Source organism: Macrobrachium nipponense, chromosome 17 (genome assembly GCF_015104395.2).
Source record: "Macrobrachium nipponense isolate FS-2020 chromosome 17, ASM1510439v2, whole genome shotgun sequence".
Classification (NCBI taxonomy): Eukaryota; Metazoa; Arthropoda; class Malacostraca; order Decapoda; family Palaemonidae; genus Macrobrachium; species Macrobrachium nipponense.
This window is the reverse complement of record NC_087210.1, coordinates 40,768,945-40,784,919: the sequence shown is the minus strand read 5'-3', so window position 1 is coordinate 40,784,919 and position 15,975 is coordinate 40,768,945. Positions and strand designations below refer to the sequence as shown.

At 36.7% G+C, this 15,975-nt stretch overlaps 1 protein-coding gene across 5 annotated transcripts in view; it reads left to right on the top strand.

The window, feature by feature from the left end:
- The window catches only part of LOC135196196 (lysophosphatidylserine lipase ABHD12-like), a 400,246-nt gene that overhangs the window by 283,915 nt on the left and 100,356 nt on the right, over positions 1–15,975 (top strand). For all 5 annotated transcript variants that reach the window (XR_010310343.1, XM_064222798.1, XM_064222796.1 and 2 more), the window contains exon 6: positions 8,099–8,231. Coding sequence is in view for 4 of the 5 variants with exons in the window: in XM_064222798.1 (XP_064078868.1) it covers positions 8,099–8,231 (133 nt within the window). In the remaining variant the exon portion in view is untranslated. The remainder of the gene's footprint in view (positions 1–8,098; positions 8,232–15,975) is intronic.

Below are 15,975 nucleotides of genomic sequence, written 5' to 3'. Positions count from 1 at the left end.
TCAACTATGACACATGCCCTAGTATCAGACTGGATAACCTCTATTAAGCCTTTAATAGATTGGACATCAGTACCAACTGTAAGCAAACTGAGAAATATAAAAAGTGAAGTGCATTCATAGATATCATCATCTCAAAGAGAAAAAGCTAAAGAAGTTGTATTAACAAGTCAACGTATATGCCATACTAGATTTTCACACGGTCTTTTGATGTTAAATCCACATCCAGACCCAATGAAACTTAGTACATGCCAGACACCAATGACTGTCCAACACTTATTAGTTGATTGTCCAATTTGGAACCATCAAAGAAACTTGCATTTTCAAAACTCAACATTAAAAGGCATTCTTGCTAAAGGCAAAGATTTCTTATTTAATAGGATCATTATGTTCCTAAGTAAAACCGATTTCCTAAAAAAGTCTAAATTTTTTGTTCAGGATTAATTCCTGAAAACCAGCCGAGAAGAGGCGTTATTAGGTTCAGAGGTCTGGATAAACTAATCCTTTATATAATAATAATAATAATAATAATAATAACAATAATAATTGTTAGGAGGGAAAAACTCTTTATCGCGAGAGTATATATAATGTTCTAAAGGGTCCACAATAATACAAAGTGTTAAGAGTCCATGTATTATACACGGACTCTTAACACTGTATTATTATGGACCCTTTAGAACAATAATAATAATTGAGCCTAACACTAATCACCCCTAAAGAGTTAGAAGACATTATTAAATTTTGAGTAGCAGAGAAACATTTTAAACCACTTGTGAAAGATGTAATTACAATTTAATTGTGCCTTTCAATACTAGGATCACAACACACATTAGTCACTTTTAACCATTTCCTATGATAATTAACAATCAAAATTACAAAAGGTGATATCATACATTTTGCATTAGAAGAGCACGCTCTACTATTGTCATTCTCCAATGATAGACAATTTAATGAGTGTTGTATTTTATTAAAACCACAGAAATCTATATGTAAGTTTGATAGTCTATATGAAATTACAGATTCATATCCATGTATCCAAGAAATGTTGATTAATCTAAAGCAAGAAAATGATGTATGTACAATCACAGACTATGATAAACCTTTTGAAGCACTGATAATTGATTAAGAAATTTTTTGGTTTTCATTAAATACTGTTGTAGCTAAAATTAAATGTAATAATGTAACAACTGAAAAAAGGTTTAAAAATGTTAAATCTTTTACATCTTGTCAACTGATAATAGCCAACGATTTGTATTATGAGCCTAATGTTTGTTCATGTACAAAACAAACCTTCGGTCTTAACATCAGCGCCAGCTGGAAACCGGTAGTTTAAAATAATTGTGTATGCAAGGGACTATTGGCATCTCTGCTTGGTCACGAGACATGTGGAGCCACCCACATACCCCTCTTTAACTCATGACCCCGTTAGTTTTTTCTTACCGCCTCCCTCCCTTTAAAGCCAGTTTAGTTTGCCCCCTGTTGTTTTGAGTTTGTTGTTTGGAATTCCCGGGTATGTGAACATGAAGCCTTCTGATGCTTCGAGACTTCTTGGATATCACAAGAAGCAGATAAATGCCCGGATATTTTCTCCAACGATTTTGACGTCGAGGTTCTCATCGTGTAGTAAGTCGTAGGTGCAGAAACTCTTAAGGTACAGTTAATTCGTTGCCTGTGCTTTGGATTTTCACATATTCATATGGATTGCCTGTAAATCCAAAGCTTGGATGTATCAGGATATGCTTTGGGAAGTAATTATGACTAATTGTGCTCCTTTCCCTGTTGGGAGAGGTGTGCATCGCCATCTTGTTTTCGTTCCAGATACGTGGGCAGAGATGATGCAGGTGTGCGGTCGGCGTTAGGCCTATCAGGAGTAGCGACCCAAGAAGGATAGTTGAATTGCTATATGACGTCGAGCTCCCATCCAGGGTCCCACGTGATGGATGTCCCTTTTATCCTGATATGCACTGAATGGCGGTCAGATGCATCGCCATCTGTAGAGAAGCAGATAGTGCAACACGGCAGCCTTTAGAGTCAGGTTGCTATGCCTATGAGAATAACAACAACACCCTTGCACTTCTTGTAGAGTGCTGGCTTCGCATTCGAGATTCTCAGTGACATCATAAACATGGCGCCCGCCATGACGTCCCTTCACAGCTGCGGCCTACACGGAGACTTCCTTCCATTTCACTTCGAGGTACAAGAGTACTTTAGAACTATGCTTTCGAATTTGGAGATTTTTAAACGCACATTGTTTTTGAGAGAAATTACAAGTGTTAGGAGAGAAATTACAAGTGTTAGGAGATATAACAGTCACATAGTGGAAAAGACGCAAGTCTTTCCTCTGTATCCTTCCACTTAGGCGTCAACAAGCTTAGGTGACTGGCTTTGACGCCAGTGTGTTCTCCTGCCAATCCTGATCCTTGAGCCAAGAGGAGAAGTTTCTTCTCCATCTTCGAGCCAGGATTGTTTCATCCCTATTATATGAAAGCACAAGAAGTAGTTGTAATTGTCGAACAAGTGAATGATGGAAGCTTAGTCTACTGTGGCTGGGAAGAGTTGGAGAATACTAGAATCAGGGACTTCGTGACTGGTCCTCGTGCCGAGAGGAGAAGAATAATTTCTTCTTCATCTTCGAGCCAGGACTGTCAAATCCTTGTGAAAGTAGAAATGCCACTGCAGGTTGGGTCTCTTGATCTTGGCTGCAAGAGTACCATCAACAGCCTCACGCTTCCATCAAGCGTGATGATGTCATAGCCAAAACTGCTATCAAATTGGTGGTAGTCATGACGTCGCAGCCTACTGCTGCCAATCTCTCGTCTTCGGTGGCATCATTATATTACGCTTTCATTTCAGGAGCACACACCTATGGAGAAATATGAATTTTCTCGTAGGATAAGCGGCAGTGCCGTTGTGTGCTCCAGTTAAAGTTTTGAATAAGAAAGCTTGAGCAGTACTTTAGCTCTGTCAACTTTAGACGGTTGCCGTTTAGGTTGTCAACAGTCCAGTGGTAGTAGGCTAGGTTGTGATAACCATGTCGGCTGTAGAGCTATAACGGCTGTAGAGCTGTAATGGCCGTAGATCCATGACGCCTATGAGAGCTATGAAGGGCTTTGGAAGCATGACGACCATCAGGGCTATAATGGACATGAGTACTACGAAGCCCATGAGGAAATGAAGGTCATATGAATATGACGATCATAAATAATGTAATGATTATAAGGGATACGATGGCCAAAAGGATCAGGACGGTCGTAGGAGGCAACTGTGTAAACAGTACCGGGTGTACGAATAGTTCGTAAGGGCGCAGTGTTGCCAATTTAGACAGTCATAGGTGGCAACTGTGTAAACAGTGACGGGCGTAGGAATCGTTTGTAAAGGCGCAGTGTTGCCAACATAGATGAACTTGATACATACGCTGATGCTTTTATAAACTATTTCCATAGACTCTAGATGTCATAGTAATGCAATATGATAAAATTGCTCTCATATTTGTATATAGGATTGCAAATAGATACGTTCTCAAATCCTACTGACCATTCGAGATCAAGCCGTCTGGTCGGACGGCCATGACACACCCAGTATCTCTAAATTCAGCCAAAAGTTCCCTTACTGCTTCTCTATGCTCCTTGTAGTCTGCATTAGCTAAATGTTCCCTAAAGATTTGCTTCCTTGTTTGCATTCTGCCTCTGAAATCTCAGTTTTCCCCTCTACGATAGCCACTGAACCACTAACATTATTGCAATCTTGGAGGTCTACCACATAAGTGTTCTTCTGATACTTCCTAACTGTATCATTAGAGTCCAGTAATTCCAACCATTTTACACCAGTATTTGATATTCTGTTCACTGATATGGTACTAATAACCCCTCTTAGTTTCTTGCTACCCTCAATTATGCACAGCTCTTTGAATCTTTTCACTTCCCTCAGCTTGAATTTGACCATAGTCCTTGTACCTGGATTTAAAATAACATCCTCTGATAAAACACCTTTATATTTGTGGTCATTATACATGACACCCTTATGTTCCACATTGCCATAAATATCACCCTTATTAATACCATAACCCCAATGTTAGTATCAGTATCACCACTTATTTCTCACACCACCACTGATAATACTGCCACAATTGTCACCAGTACCCTTACTATAGACAACATATCACCGATATCCCCATTATAACCACCATTGTCACTACTGTTATCCCAAATATCCCCATTAACACCACTGTGATCACCAATATCCCCATTATAATCACCAACACCACCGTCAGTATCCCCAATATTATTGGTATGCTCACCAATACCACCACCGGTATTCCTACTAGTATCTCTGATGTGACCACAATTTTCGTCCATATTACTACCAGTATCACTGCTGGTATTCCCCATATTAACCTCTGTATCCTCATTTTCACTTTTATCTGCATATGTAGTAAAAACACCTGGTATCCCAACTGTTATGACACAAGTGCTTGTATGGGCCTATATCCAGTGTCTCCTACGTGCAGGATGGCCCAACAAAAGTCGGTTGCCCAACGCAACCCCTTTTATTGCCAAGTAGTCTATCCCCCAGAGCAAAACGTATTCTTATAAAACCTAAGGTATTTAATCTATGGACTTGCACATCACACATCGTTTTTGTGAGGTTTTCAAAGGGCATTGGGAGAACGTGGACTGATAAAGATCATGGTTCATTAAGATAACTGACGCTCCCATATCAATAAAAATTGGGATCTTTATGTTTCCCACTAATCCATTGACAATTGGCCTGGGCTCTGGGGCGTCCCCCACATTGTCACGTACAAATCATCTGTACCCTTTTCGTTGATTGGCTTTCCAAAAAATTCCGCCGATCCCTTTGCCCCTTTTGAGTAACTAGCCTGGGAAGTTCTCATGTTATAACTACCGGGTTTTTGAGTTGTGGGTCTTGCATCCTTCCGTTTCTGAGATAGACAGTACTGCCAAAAGTGATCTGCACTTTTGCATATTCCACAATATTTGACTACACTTTCTTTGTGTGCCCTGGTCCCTTACATTTGAAACAACGCAATTGCTGTTGCTCTTGATCCATAAATCTTCTCTTATATTCCACTTTTGCACACAAAAGGGGAGAAGGAAAATTTGGATCCCTTTGTATTGTATTTCTTGGACCGGTCCCATTAATAAATCTACTATCCACTGTGGGACATTTGGACATGTGTTTCTGAATTTGGGAATAAATCAGTTCCTCATCTGATGTGGGTTCAATCTTTTCATCAAATCTATCTACAATGGCGTCTGGGACATCGTGCAGGAGCTGTGCGAAATGAATCAGTTTCTGTAAGATGTCAAGTGAGATATTATCACCATTTACCCATGTGGAATTTTTCAATTTCTGTATCCAATCTCTCGTTGAGTCAAAAAGTTTTTAGCTATGCTCAATAAGGTTTTATTACCTTTCCTAATCTTGTAAAAACCTCTTAGGTCTCTCACTATATCTTCTTGTTCTTGTTCCATATGCTGCCCTCAGAAATGCATTTAATTTGGTCCATGACCGACATTTTGTGTATTGGAAACTACGGCATCTAAATGACAAATCCCCTTTATTGAAATCTAACAAGGCTTTTGCCTCAGTGAATGCCTCTGCATTTTTTAAAATTCCCTTGGTGTTTAAGTAGTTATTCACTCCCTCAATAAAAATTTGCACTGGTTGGAACAGAACACCATCAACAATGCCCCAAAAAGGGCTAACTCCCCCACTTATATTAGTTATCTTATGCACCAAGGTTTGACTGTTACCTGCTTCGGCCATTTTGCTTACTTTAGAGGGGCTTGTCATGGTAATCGCTCTATAGTGAAGTATTATATATTAAAGGAAAGGAAAATGCATCTTCTTCAAGAAAGTCGGAAGCGAGGAAGCATTCGCACACGAGTTGGAGGCACCTATTCTCATGATTGTTCAAGAATCTCCCAGGTGTGTTATTAGAACTCTGCACATGCCGTCGCGTCGTTAGAAAACCCGAGTATTATGATGCAACATTTAGTCAAGATCCTTCTAAAAAGTTCCTGTCGACTCAGGAGTCTGGGACCTTCGCTGGTAGGCGCCTCCCTTTTCAGCCCCGTCCCCCCACTGCCTTAGAAGGCTGGCTGACTCTTTGACCACTTGAATTTCGCTGACTTCAACGCCTTTGTCGGCAGTAGAGGGACAGTTGCCAAAAATACATAACTATAATCCCTATTTCCTTAAATCTACCTCATCCCCTAACTCCATTATAATTCCCAGTCTCTCCAGAAACGTAATCCATAGGTCTAATTGCCCTTTACCGCTGCCACCACTGTTATGGGTGTCAAAATGACCCCATTTAACTAAAAGGAGATAACTCCTATATGATAGCATGACCTACCTTCCCTGTAGCTAGCTGACAGTCAATCATTAAATCTTAGGCGAATTCAAACTCTTGCTATACGAAAATATAATCTTTATTTCTCAAAGTAACTAACATGAAAAATGAAATAAAATTAATTAAAGAAATCCCAAAAAGATAATTAAACCCCCATTACTCTTCTAAATAATCATATTGGATAAAATGAATTAAAGAATCCCAAAAATCATTAAAGCACCATTATTACCCTGCATTACCTTGTTATACAGAACTATCCCTGCTGTCAAATAACTCTACAAGTCTCTATTGAATAAATGCCATTTAAAGTCTAGAGAATTCATTATTAGGTAGCAACAATCGAATCCATCTGAAAAGGAAACCATAATTATCATACACTGAAATGCATCAATGAGTGCAATGGATATATCCTATAAGTCTTTTCTAGTGTGTCTACACTTCCCCATTCAAAGCATCTAAAATCAATGTCATTGTGTAAAAGTGTTCAAAGTCTTTCTTTCACTGTACCTTATCTCCGTGGATCTTCAAGCACCTCCTATGGCCTGGTTTCACACTCAACGTCTGTTGCACGATTCCCCATTAATTACCACACTAGGAATTTTATTCCATTCCTTTGCTCTAACAGACATATGCACTTACACCTACTAATGGACATACAAATGCACACACGCTAATAAATGTATGAATGTACGCACATTAATGTCTTTTTTCTGTTCTGATGTACGTGCATTTTTCATTTCACAGGGAATCTCTTGACCTCTGACGTCACAGTCATGTGAGCTTCCCGCTATTTAGTCATTCCACGCCCACGATCTCTCTGGTGTGATCAGGCATGTTTATAAAATTTGTTCTGTGTGCGCGTCTAAGGAATACTCTGTTTTGCACATGTCTCAAACACTATCATTCGAGGTTGGCCTGTTTTTGCCTCCAACTTCCTGTCACTCGCTATCAACCTCGTTTTGATATATTAATTATGTATCATGGGTCTAGTGTTCATTTCCATTACTATTATAAGGTTTTTTAGAGGGTGGTTCCAATACGGGGTTGTGGTTCCTAACCCTCGTGAATAGGGGGTTGACCATATATATATATATATATATAATATATATATATATATATATATATATATATATATATATATATATATATATATATATATATATATATATATATATATATATATATATATATATAATATATATATATATATATATATATATATATATATATAAATTGGTAAACAAAGAATTGTCATTGATGAATGCAATTACTTGAATATGGTGGAGTTTGTAAAGTCATGTTTGACTTCTAATGAGGTGCAATGGGTTTCCCTACTTATGAATACTACATTATTATATAGGTAGTATACATTGTAGTCCTCTGTGATAGACAAGAGATGGATGGCTTTTTTTATACTGCATTCATTGATTTTATGTTCATTCTCTGGTTTGATAGTGTGCTTGATGATTTTTTTGAGATTAGAATTTTGAACCATCTTGGAGGAAGCTGTGAATTTATTGCGTGCAACTTTATGTTTCTAATGATTTTACTTAGAATTATTTTACTTATAAATACTTTTGTGAGGTAGATTGCATTAAGTAGTGTGCAACAGCACAAGAATTCATGTCCGTACTTTCTTCTTGGGTAGCCTCTTTTGCACAGTTAAATCAAGCATTTTGATGATCATGTGCTCTTCACTGATAGTTGTTCATTTGTTTTCAGGTTATGCGGATTCAACTCCTATTCCACCAAATGAGACTGGTGTTGTGCACGATGCCAAAGTTGTTTATAGATATGTGAAAGAAAGAATTGGGTCTTCCCCTTTTATTGTTTGGGGGCATTCACTTGGAACAGGGTATGTACTTCAGTTTTATTTAAATTCTTGAAATTCTTGTAAATTTTTTTTATCTAAGGTCTAGACTTGGACCAGATTATTGAGTGTTACCATTCCAAGTAAAATACTGATAATCGTCCCTAAAGTGATATAATCATTAACATTTATGAAATTTTCCTTTGATCTTACATCATAATTTCAGTTGGCAGATGAGTAATGTACACATCAACTGGGATTTATTATTACCTATAGTTAATAAGCCCCTTTACCAAAAGTGATTTAAAGAAAGTTAAGTAGGTTGTATGTACTAAAAGTTCAATGGATGAGTTTGCTGAGGAGATCCATCTAAAAGATAATATAAAATCACTTAATTGTATATTACTGTTTTGTGGAATCATGAATATCATATACGTAACACTTAAAAACAAAGAACCATATACGTATTGTGTTTATAAATGTCACCAGTATCAACCAAGACCTGAAGGTAGATGGAAAATTAAGAAATCTTGAGTTTATTTGTTTGTTTGTTTATTTGTTTTTCTTTTTGTGGGGGGGGGGGTACGGTTAAAATCTGAAGCCTATGCAAGGAAAGAGAAAAGTAGCAAATAGCCAGTAAAAGTATTGCTTCATAATTTAATTGTATAATCTATGGTGAAACAAATGAGATTTAGCTCTTTAATTGGAGACTAATTTCATTACATATAGTTCGGTAGGAGTAAGCATACACGAGAGAGTTGTGACCAGAATTAAGCATCAGGCCCTAGGATTGTGCATACTTGTTATTTCTTTGCTGTTTTCATTGTTAAGATCACCTCTGCATTTCTCCCTAGTGTTATGTTTGATTATAATTAATTGTACTAATTCCATTTTATAGTCCCTGGATGTTAGCTTAACATCTCATGTCCTTTCCATAGTCTGAATATAATTCACATTACTAGTATTTGGCATCCTTATCTTCAAGTGACTTGCTATGCCTGTTCTTATGGTTAGAATAGCTATGTTGGGTTTTAATTACTCTAGGCTTTTGATCATCAGTAAGACCTCATTGTCTCATCTCGCCTCCTTTGCCATCCATATTGATACCCCTTTTTACTCACAGCAAAACTCGGTCAATAGCCCCCCATAGCCTGTTCTATATGAATAGGGTTCATATCCTGAATACCTATAAAGATGATTATATTTTTCTCTACACTTTATTGTAGGGGTGGGAGTTACCTAACAATTTAGTTTCCTATGTAGCTTCTTTATTTCTAGTTTTTACATTTGGCTTTATTTTTCTGTCCATGTGAAATAATTCTCTTGTAATTTTGTTTTCACATTATCCCACTAGTAACCCTTGGCCTAGGTAGATTGACCCATAAATAATTTACCTTTTTGTGCTAGTTCAGCAACTAGGGTAAAATATTCTCTCTCTCTCTCTCTCTCTCTCTCTCTCTCTCTCTCTCTCTCTCTCTCTCTCTCTCTCTCTCTCTCGATAATATCATTAAAAAGAAGCGTCCATCTGATTCTTCTGTTTTTTACAGCCGAACTGCTGGCAGTTATGACTGCTCTTAAATATATTTTTTATAGTTCTTGTACTAACAAGGTTTTTACCATTTTTACCGACTCTTTGAGTGTTTTATCTTCTCTTAAAAGCCTAGTCTCTTGCCACCCTTTAGTGCAAGAAGTACAAGATTGGTTTTATCTTTTGATTAATAGAAGAGGTTTTTCTGTTAGGTTTTGTTGGGCTCCGTCCCATGTTGGAATTGTTGGGAATGAGCGAGCCGACGCTGCTGCTAAGGCTGCAACTAGGCTTAGGCACATTTCCAACATGGGGGTCCCTGTTTCCGATTTTAAAAGTACCATTCGATTTTATTGTAGAGACCAGTGGCAGGCCCACTGGTCTACTTTAGATAATAATCTTAAATTAAAGTCGATTAGGCCTTCTGTTCATCCTTGGCCTCATAGCCGGATGGATAGAAGGTCTGAGATAGTTTTAGCTAGATTACGTATTGGCCACACTAAATATACTCACGGGTATCTAATGATGAGTGGAGCGGATAGGCAGGTTCCTCGCTGTTCCACCTGTCATGTGGATTTGGCTGTGGTGCATATTTTGGTGGAGTGCCCTCATTTTGAAAACAAACGTAGAGCTTGTTTGCTGGCAGATAAGACTCTTGGTGATATTTTAGGTGAAGGTGCTCAGGCAGAGCAAATAATGAAATTTTTAAAAAATATTAATATTTTTTATGAATTGTAATTTTCTCTTAATTGTTTTAGGTTTCTTGTTTGGTTTTTATGAATGAATGATTTGTATGTTAGATCGGTTGTGTGTGTGGCCCCTCGGCTCCGGCGCTTGACTATGTGCCAAAAATTTTATAATCTAATCTCTCTCTCTCTCTCTCTCTCTCTCTCTCTCTCTCTCTCTCTCTCTCTCTCTCTCTCTCTCATCCTAAGATATGTCAAAACTATGAAATATATGGATATGGGGATGATTGCAGAGATCTGCATCCAAAAATATGTAAAAAAACCTAAAAAAGAAGGAAAAGGAGTAAGTTCGACAAAAAATGCAAATATATGCACCCTGTAGCCATGAATCATAATCAAATAAATAACCAACCAAGTAATAAAATCCAAAATAAGAAAGAAACAAATAAAGAGAGAAATCAAGAATATCAGGTAAAAGAGAAAAGCAAACCACCAACCAATGAGATATGCAGAGGTCAGCACAAAAATTTCAAAAAACATCAGCTCCGAAATTCTACTCAAGAGATAATAACTGTATTTATTATGCAAGAGGATATTGCAGAAACGGAGAGAATTGCAGATTCAGACACAAAATGAATAATTATGATGAAGGAAGATCAAATATTATGGAAAAGTTTGGATTTTTAATGTCAGAATTTCTGGAAATGAAAAAAAGAACAACATACCAGAACAGGAAAGAGACATGGGAAAATCCTTATTACTACCAGTATTAAATGAAGGAGAAAACACGCAAACCATCATAGTGATGAATGCGCAGGGTTTAGTTACGAGTAACTCAAAAGAAAAATAGAGTACTTAGAAGAACTAACCCAAAATGAAAAGAAAATAGATATAATGAATATAAGTGAAACCTGGTATTCCCAAGAGACTGGGAATGATGATCAAATAAAAGGGTTCCAAACTTATAGATCAGATAGAAAAATAGGAATCAAGGGGAACCGCAATATATGGGAAAGACAAAAAACAAGGAATATATGAGAAATATAGTAACTCAGAATGTGAACTAATAGCGGTAGAATTTGAATCTGCAAATTGATGAAGCATAGTAATATATAGACCTCCTAATACTAAAGAGTTTGACTTAATAATTGAAAATTGGATGTATATGTAGAAATCACAAGGACTGGACTATTCTCCTATCTGTGACTTCAACTTTCCTTTCTTGTAGAATGGAAAGAACGAATAGGAGATTGTGGTTGTACTTATACATATAAAAAAGAGAGTAATAGTAGTGCAGAAGATAAGAGGCAATTTGAAAAGCTATTAGATATGCTACTAGAATACAACATTCAACAAATAAATCACCTGCCAACAAGAAAAGGAAAAATAACTTTAGACCTAAGTATTTGTGAACGAGATGATTATGTTAAAGAAATAATAGTTTATAATGCGAATATTTCAGACCATAATGTCATAGAAAAATTAACGTTCATTCCAAAAGCAAGTGAAAATAGAGATAAGCAAGAATGGAAAAAGTGGGAAGGATATGGAAAATACAACTTCTACAGTAAAAATATAAAATGGTCAGAAATTAATGAAGAATTAAACAAAGATTGGGATAACATTTTCGTAGTGATGACATAAGGGTAAATACGGAGATATTATATAAAATATTGGAGAAAATAGTGGAAAAATATATAGAAGAAGAGTAAACCAAAAATCATTCATGCATACCAAGAGACAGAAGGATCTTGTTCCAGAAAATCAGAAAGTGGAAAAAAGGTCTTGCAAAAGAAAAAAATGCATGGAAAGTTATAGAACTAAAAGTAAGATAGAAAAATGCAGCAACAAAAGATTATACAATCAAAAGAAAATGAAAAACGGGACTTGGAAGAAAAAACCCTATTAAATATCAAGCAAACCCCAAGCTATTATACTCATATGCAAAGAAGATGAATAAAAGAAGAATAGAAATAGGCCCTCTGAGAATGAAGGGAGATTAACGAATGAAAAAAAGGAAATTTGCAACATACTGGCAGAACGATATAAGAGAGAATTCACCCCTAGAATAGATAATGAGATAATGATATAGAAGTAAGGGATGAAAATAGTGATAGTTTAGCTGACATAGATATTAATGAAGCTGATATTGTGCAGGCTATTAATGAAATTAAAAATGGAGCTGCTGCAGGGCCTGATGGAATTCCTGCTATTTTTGTTAAAGAAAGTAGTTCATTCTATCGCAAAGCCACTTGCAATATTATTAAGACAAAGTGTAGATACAGGCAAGATTTATGATGAGCATAAATTAGCATATATTACCCCTACTTCAAAAGTGGATCAAGACTAGAGGCAAGTAATTATAGGCCTGTGAGTCTAACATCACATATTATGAAAGTGTATGAAAAGGTAATGAAGAAAAAATATTATGAAACATTTAACTTTAAGAAAAAAAATAATTTGTTTAATAAAGGACAACATGGTTTCGTACCCGGAAAAAGTACACAAACCCAACTGTTAGTCCACGTGAGAACATTCATATCAAAAAAATATGAAAAGCGAAATGAACAGATGTGGTTTATTTAGACTTTGCAAAAGCTTTTGATAAAGTAGACCATAATATATTAGCGAAAGAAAATTAGAAAACACAATATCGTGGATAAAGTAGGAAGATGGTTAAAAGAAGTTTTTACACAACAGAAAACAGATAGTTATTGCAAACGACGAGAAATCGGATGAAGTCAAGGTAATATCCGGTGTGCCGCAAGGTACGGTGTTAGCTGCAATACTGTTTGTTTATTATGATTGAAGACATAGACAATAATGTGAAGGATTCGGTAGTGAGTAGTTTCGCAGATGACACAAGAATAAGTAGAGAAATTACTTGTGATGAAGATAGGAACGCTCTACAAAGAGACCTTAACAAAGTATATGATTGGGCAGAGGTAAATAGGATGGTATTTAACTCTGATAAATTTGAATCAATAAATTATGGAGACAGAGAAAGAAAGCTATATGCATATAAGGGACCTAATAATGAGACCATCACAAATAAGGAAGCAGTTAAAGACCTTGGTGTGATGATGAATAGGAACATGTTATGCAATGATCAAATAGCAACTCTGTTGGCAAAATGTAAAGCAAAAAATGGGAATGTTGTTACGGCACTTCAAAACAAGAAAAAGCTGAACACATGATTATGCTTTATAAAACATATGTTCGTAGCCACTTGAATATTGCAATATGATATGGTACCCACACTATCAAAAGGATATTGCACAAATAGAGAGTGTACAAAGGTCCTTTACAGCTAGAATAGAAGAAGTTAAGGACCTAGACTACTGGGAAAGACTACAATTCTTAAAATTATATAGTCTAGAAAGGAGAAGAGAACGCTACATGATAATTCAGGCATGGACAGATAGAAGGAATAGCAGAAAATATCATGAACTAAAATATCAGAAAGAGCAAGCAGAGGTAGATTAATAGTGCCCAAAACTATACCAGGAAAATAAGGAAAGCACACAGGACATTAATCCACTACGCACCAGCATCGATAATGCAGCGTCTATTCAATGCGTTGCCAGCTCATCTGAGGAATATATCAGGAGTGAGCGTAGATGTGTTTAAGAATAAGCTCGACAAATATTTGAGCTGCATCCCAGACCATCCAAGATTGGAAGATGCAAAATATACCGGAAGATGTACTAGCAACTCTCTGGTAGACATTAGAGGTGCCTCACACTGAGGGACCTGGGGCAACCCGAACAAGATGTAAGGTCTGTAAGGTAAGGTCTCTCTCTCTCTCTCTTTCCTTGCATGTCATTAGAATTATTGCTCATTCCTGTTACTGAGAGCATTCTCATGAATGGATGAAAAGATAACGTTTGGCAGACCTTGTTCCTCTATGATTTACTCACTTTTTTCCAGTTTTTTTTCTAAGACTGTTTTATCTGCCTGTGTACTGGACAAATAAGCTAGATATATTAGCAAGACTTTAAATGGCAAGGACTCTCGGACAAAACAAATGATTGTATAGAAATTTTTTTTATCAGCAGCCATATCTGGATGAAGTATTGTATTGGCCCTTGTTTCTTTTGAAGAGGACCTCTTTAGATAGTTATATCTCAAATCTCAAACACAAGTGAATGCTTTTCCTTAACCCCAAAGGTACAAAAGATTGTACATGCCTGCAGTTGATAGCAGATGGATGAGAAGTATGCCAAACTCTTTCTCATGTCAGCTGATTAGGCGGGAGTCTAGGGCTCTCAAGGATTGGGTGAGATGTGCAAAGGTGCTGAGGGATGATACAGAGAAGAGTAGAGAGACTAAGACGACATTGAGCATGGCTACTGGAATAGCTACTGAGGAGTTGAATAGAAGATTAGGAACAAAAGGAAGATGAAAATGATATTACAGACCATCAAATGCAGGGGAAAAGCAACGACAAGATCTGGGTCAGTCAGGTTTGATCAAAGCTTTAAAAGGAAACATCTTGCATAAGGATGAAGACATAAAACAACAATGGTCAGATCATTATAAGAATTTTTTAAGTAGAAAATAAAAGAAGGCATTTATGGAAAGTGGGGATAGTAGAGGGGCTGGTGACTGCATACAATCTATTAAAACAAAGAAGGTTATTGGTAAAATAAAGAATAAGCAACCATCAAGTCCATTAAAAGCACCAGTTGAAAAACTGAAGGTATAATACTTTGTGTTTAGAGGGAAGAATGAATATTGGAACTGTTAAGGGCATTCTGGGAAGAAATTGTGATTGTATATGTTTAAACAGAAGGGAGGTTTTATGGAGTGTAGCAGTTAAAGGGGAATCTAACCACCAGAACATTTGTTGAAGGTTTTAGAATGAATACTGGATGAGAGAATGTAAGAAATTGTGAAGATGGGTGAACAGCAGTACGGTTGTATTTGAAGGAGAGGTATAGTTATCTTTGTCTTCATAATAAGACAATTACAGTAAATGGGGCAAGAAGGTAATGGAAGTTCTGTGCATTCGTAAACCTAGAGAAGGCATTTGATGAAATGCCAAAGGAGGTAATGTTCAAGTGTTTAAAAAAGAGGAAAGTGCCAGAAAAGTTGGTCAAGTAGGATGAAATCATGTATGAAAGTACAAGGACAGAAGCAATAACATCCTGTGGCAAAACTGAAATGTTTGAAGTTTAGAGTGTGCTTACAATAAGGATTGGCATTTAGCCCATTTCTGTTTGTACTGGTTTTGGATGTATTGAGTGAAGCAATTAGGAGTGAAAATCTATGGGATTTGTTATATTCAGATGATCTTTGTGATTACAGCTGCAACTAAAGAATTCAAAAGGGTAAGAGAGAGTGGCAAGAATCTATTATATTATTCAGAGGTAAATGTAAGTAGAACTGAGGTTATGGTATCTGGCAAGCAGGAGACTGGTTATTTATACAGGATAGATATCTAGATTTAAAACAGGTAGAGAATTTCAAATACTAAGGTTCTACTTTTAGCCAGGAGGGAGGATGTAAAACAGAGGTTCAAAGTAGGATAAAAGCAGCCTGCTGGAATGGAGGGAAGTGGCAGTGTTAGCGAGTG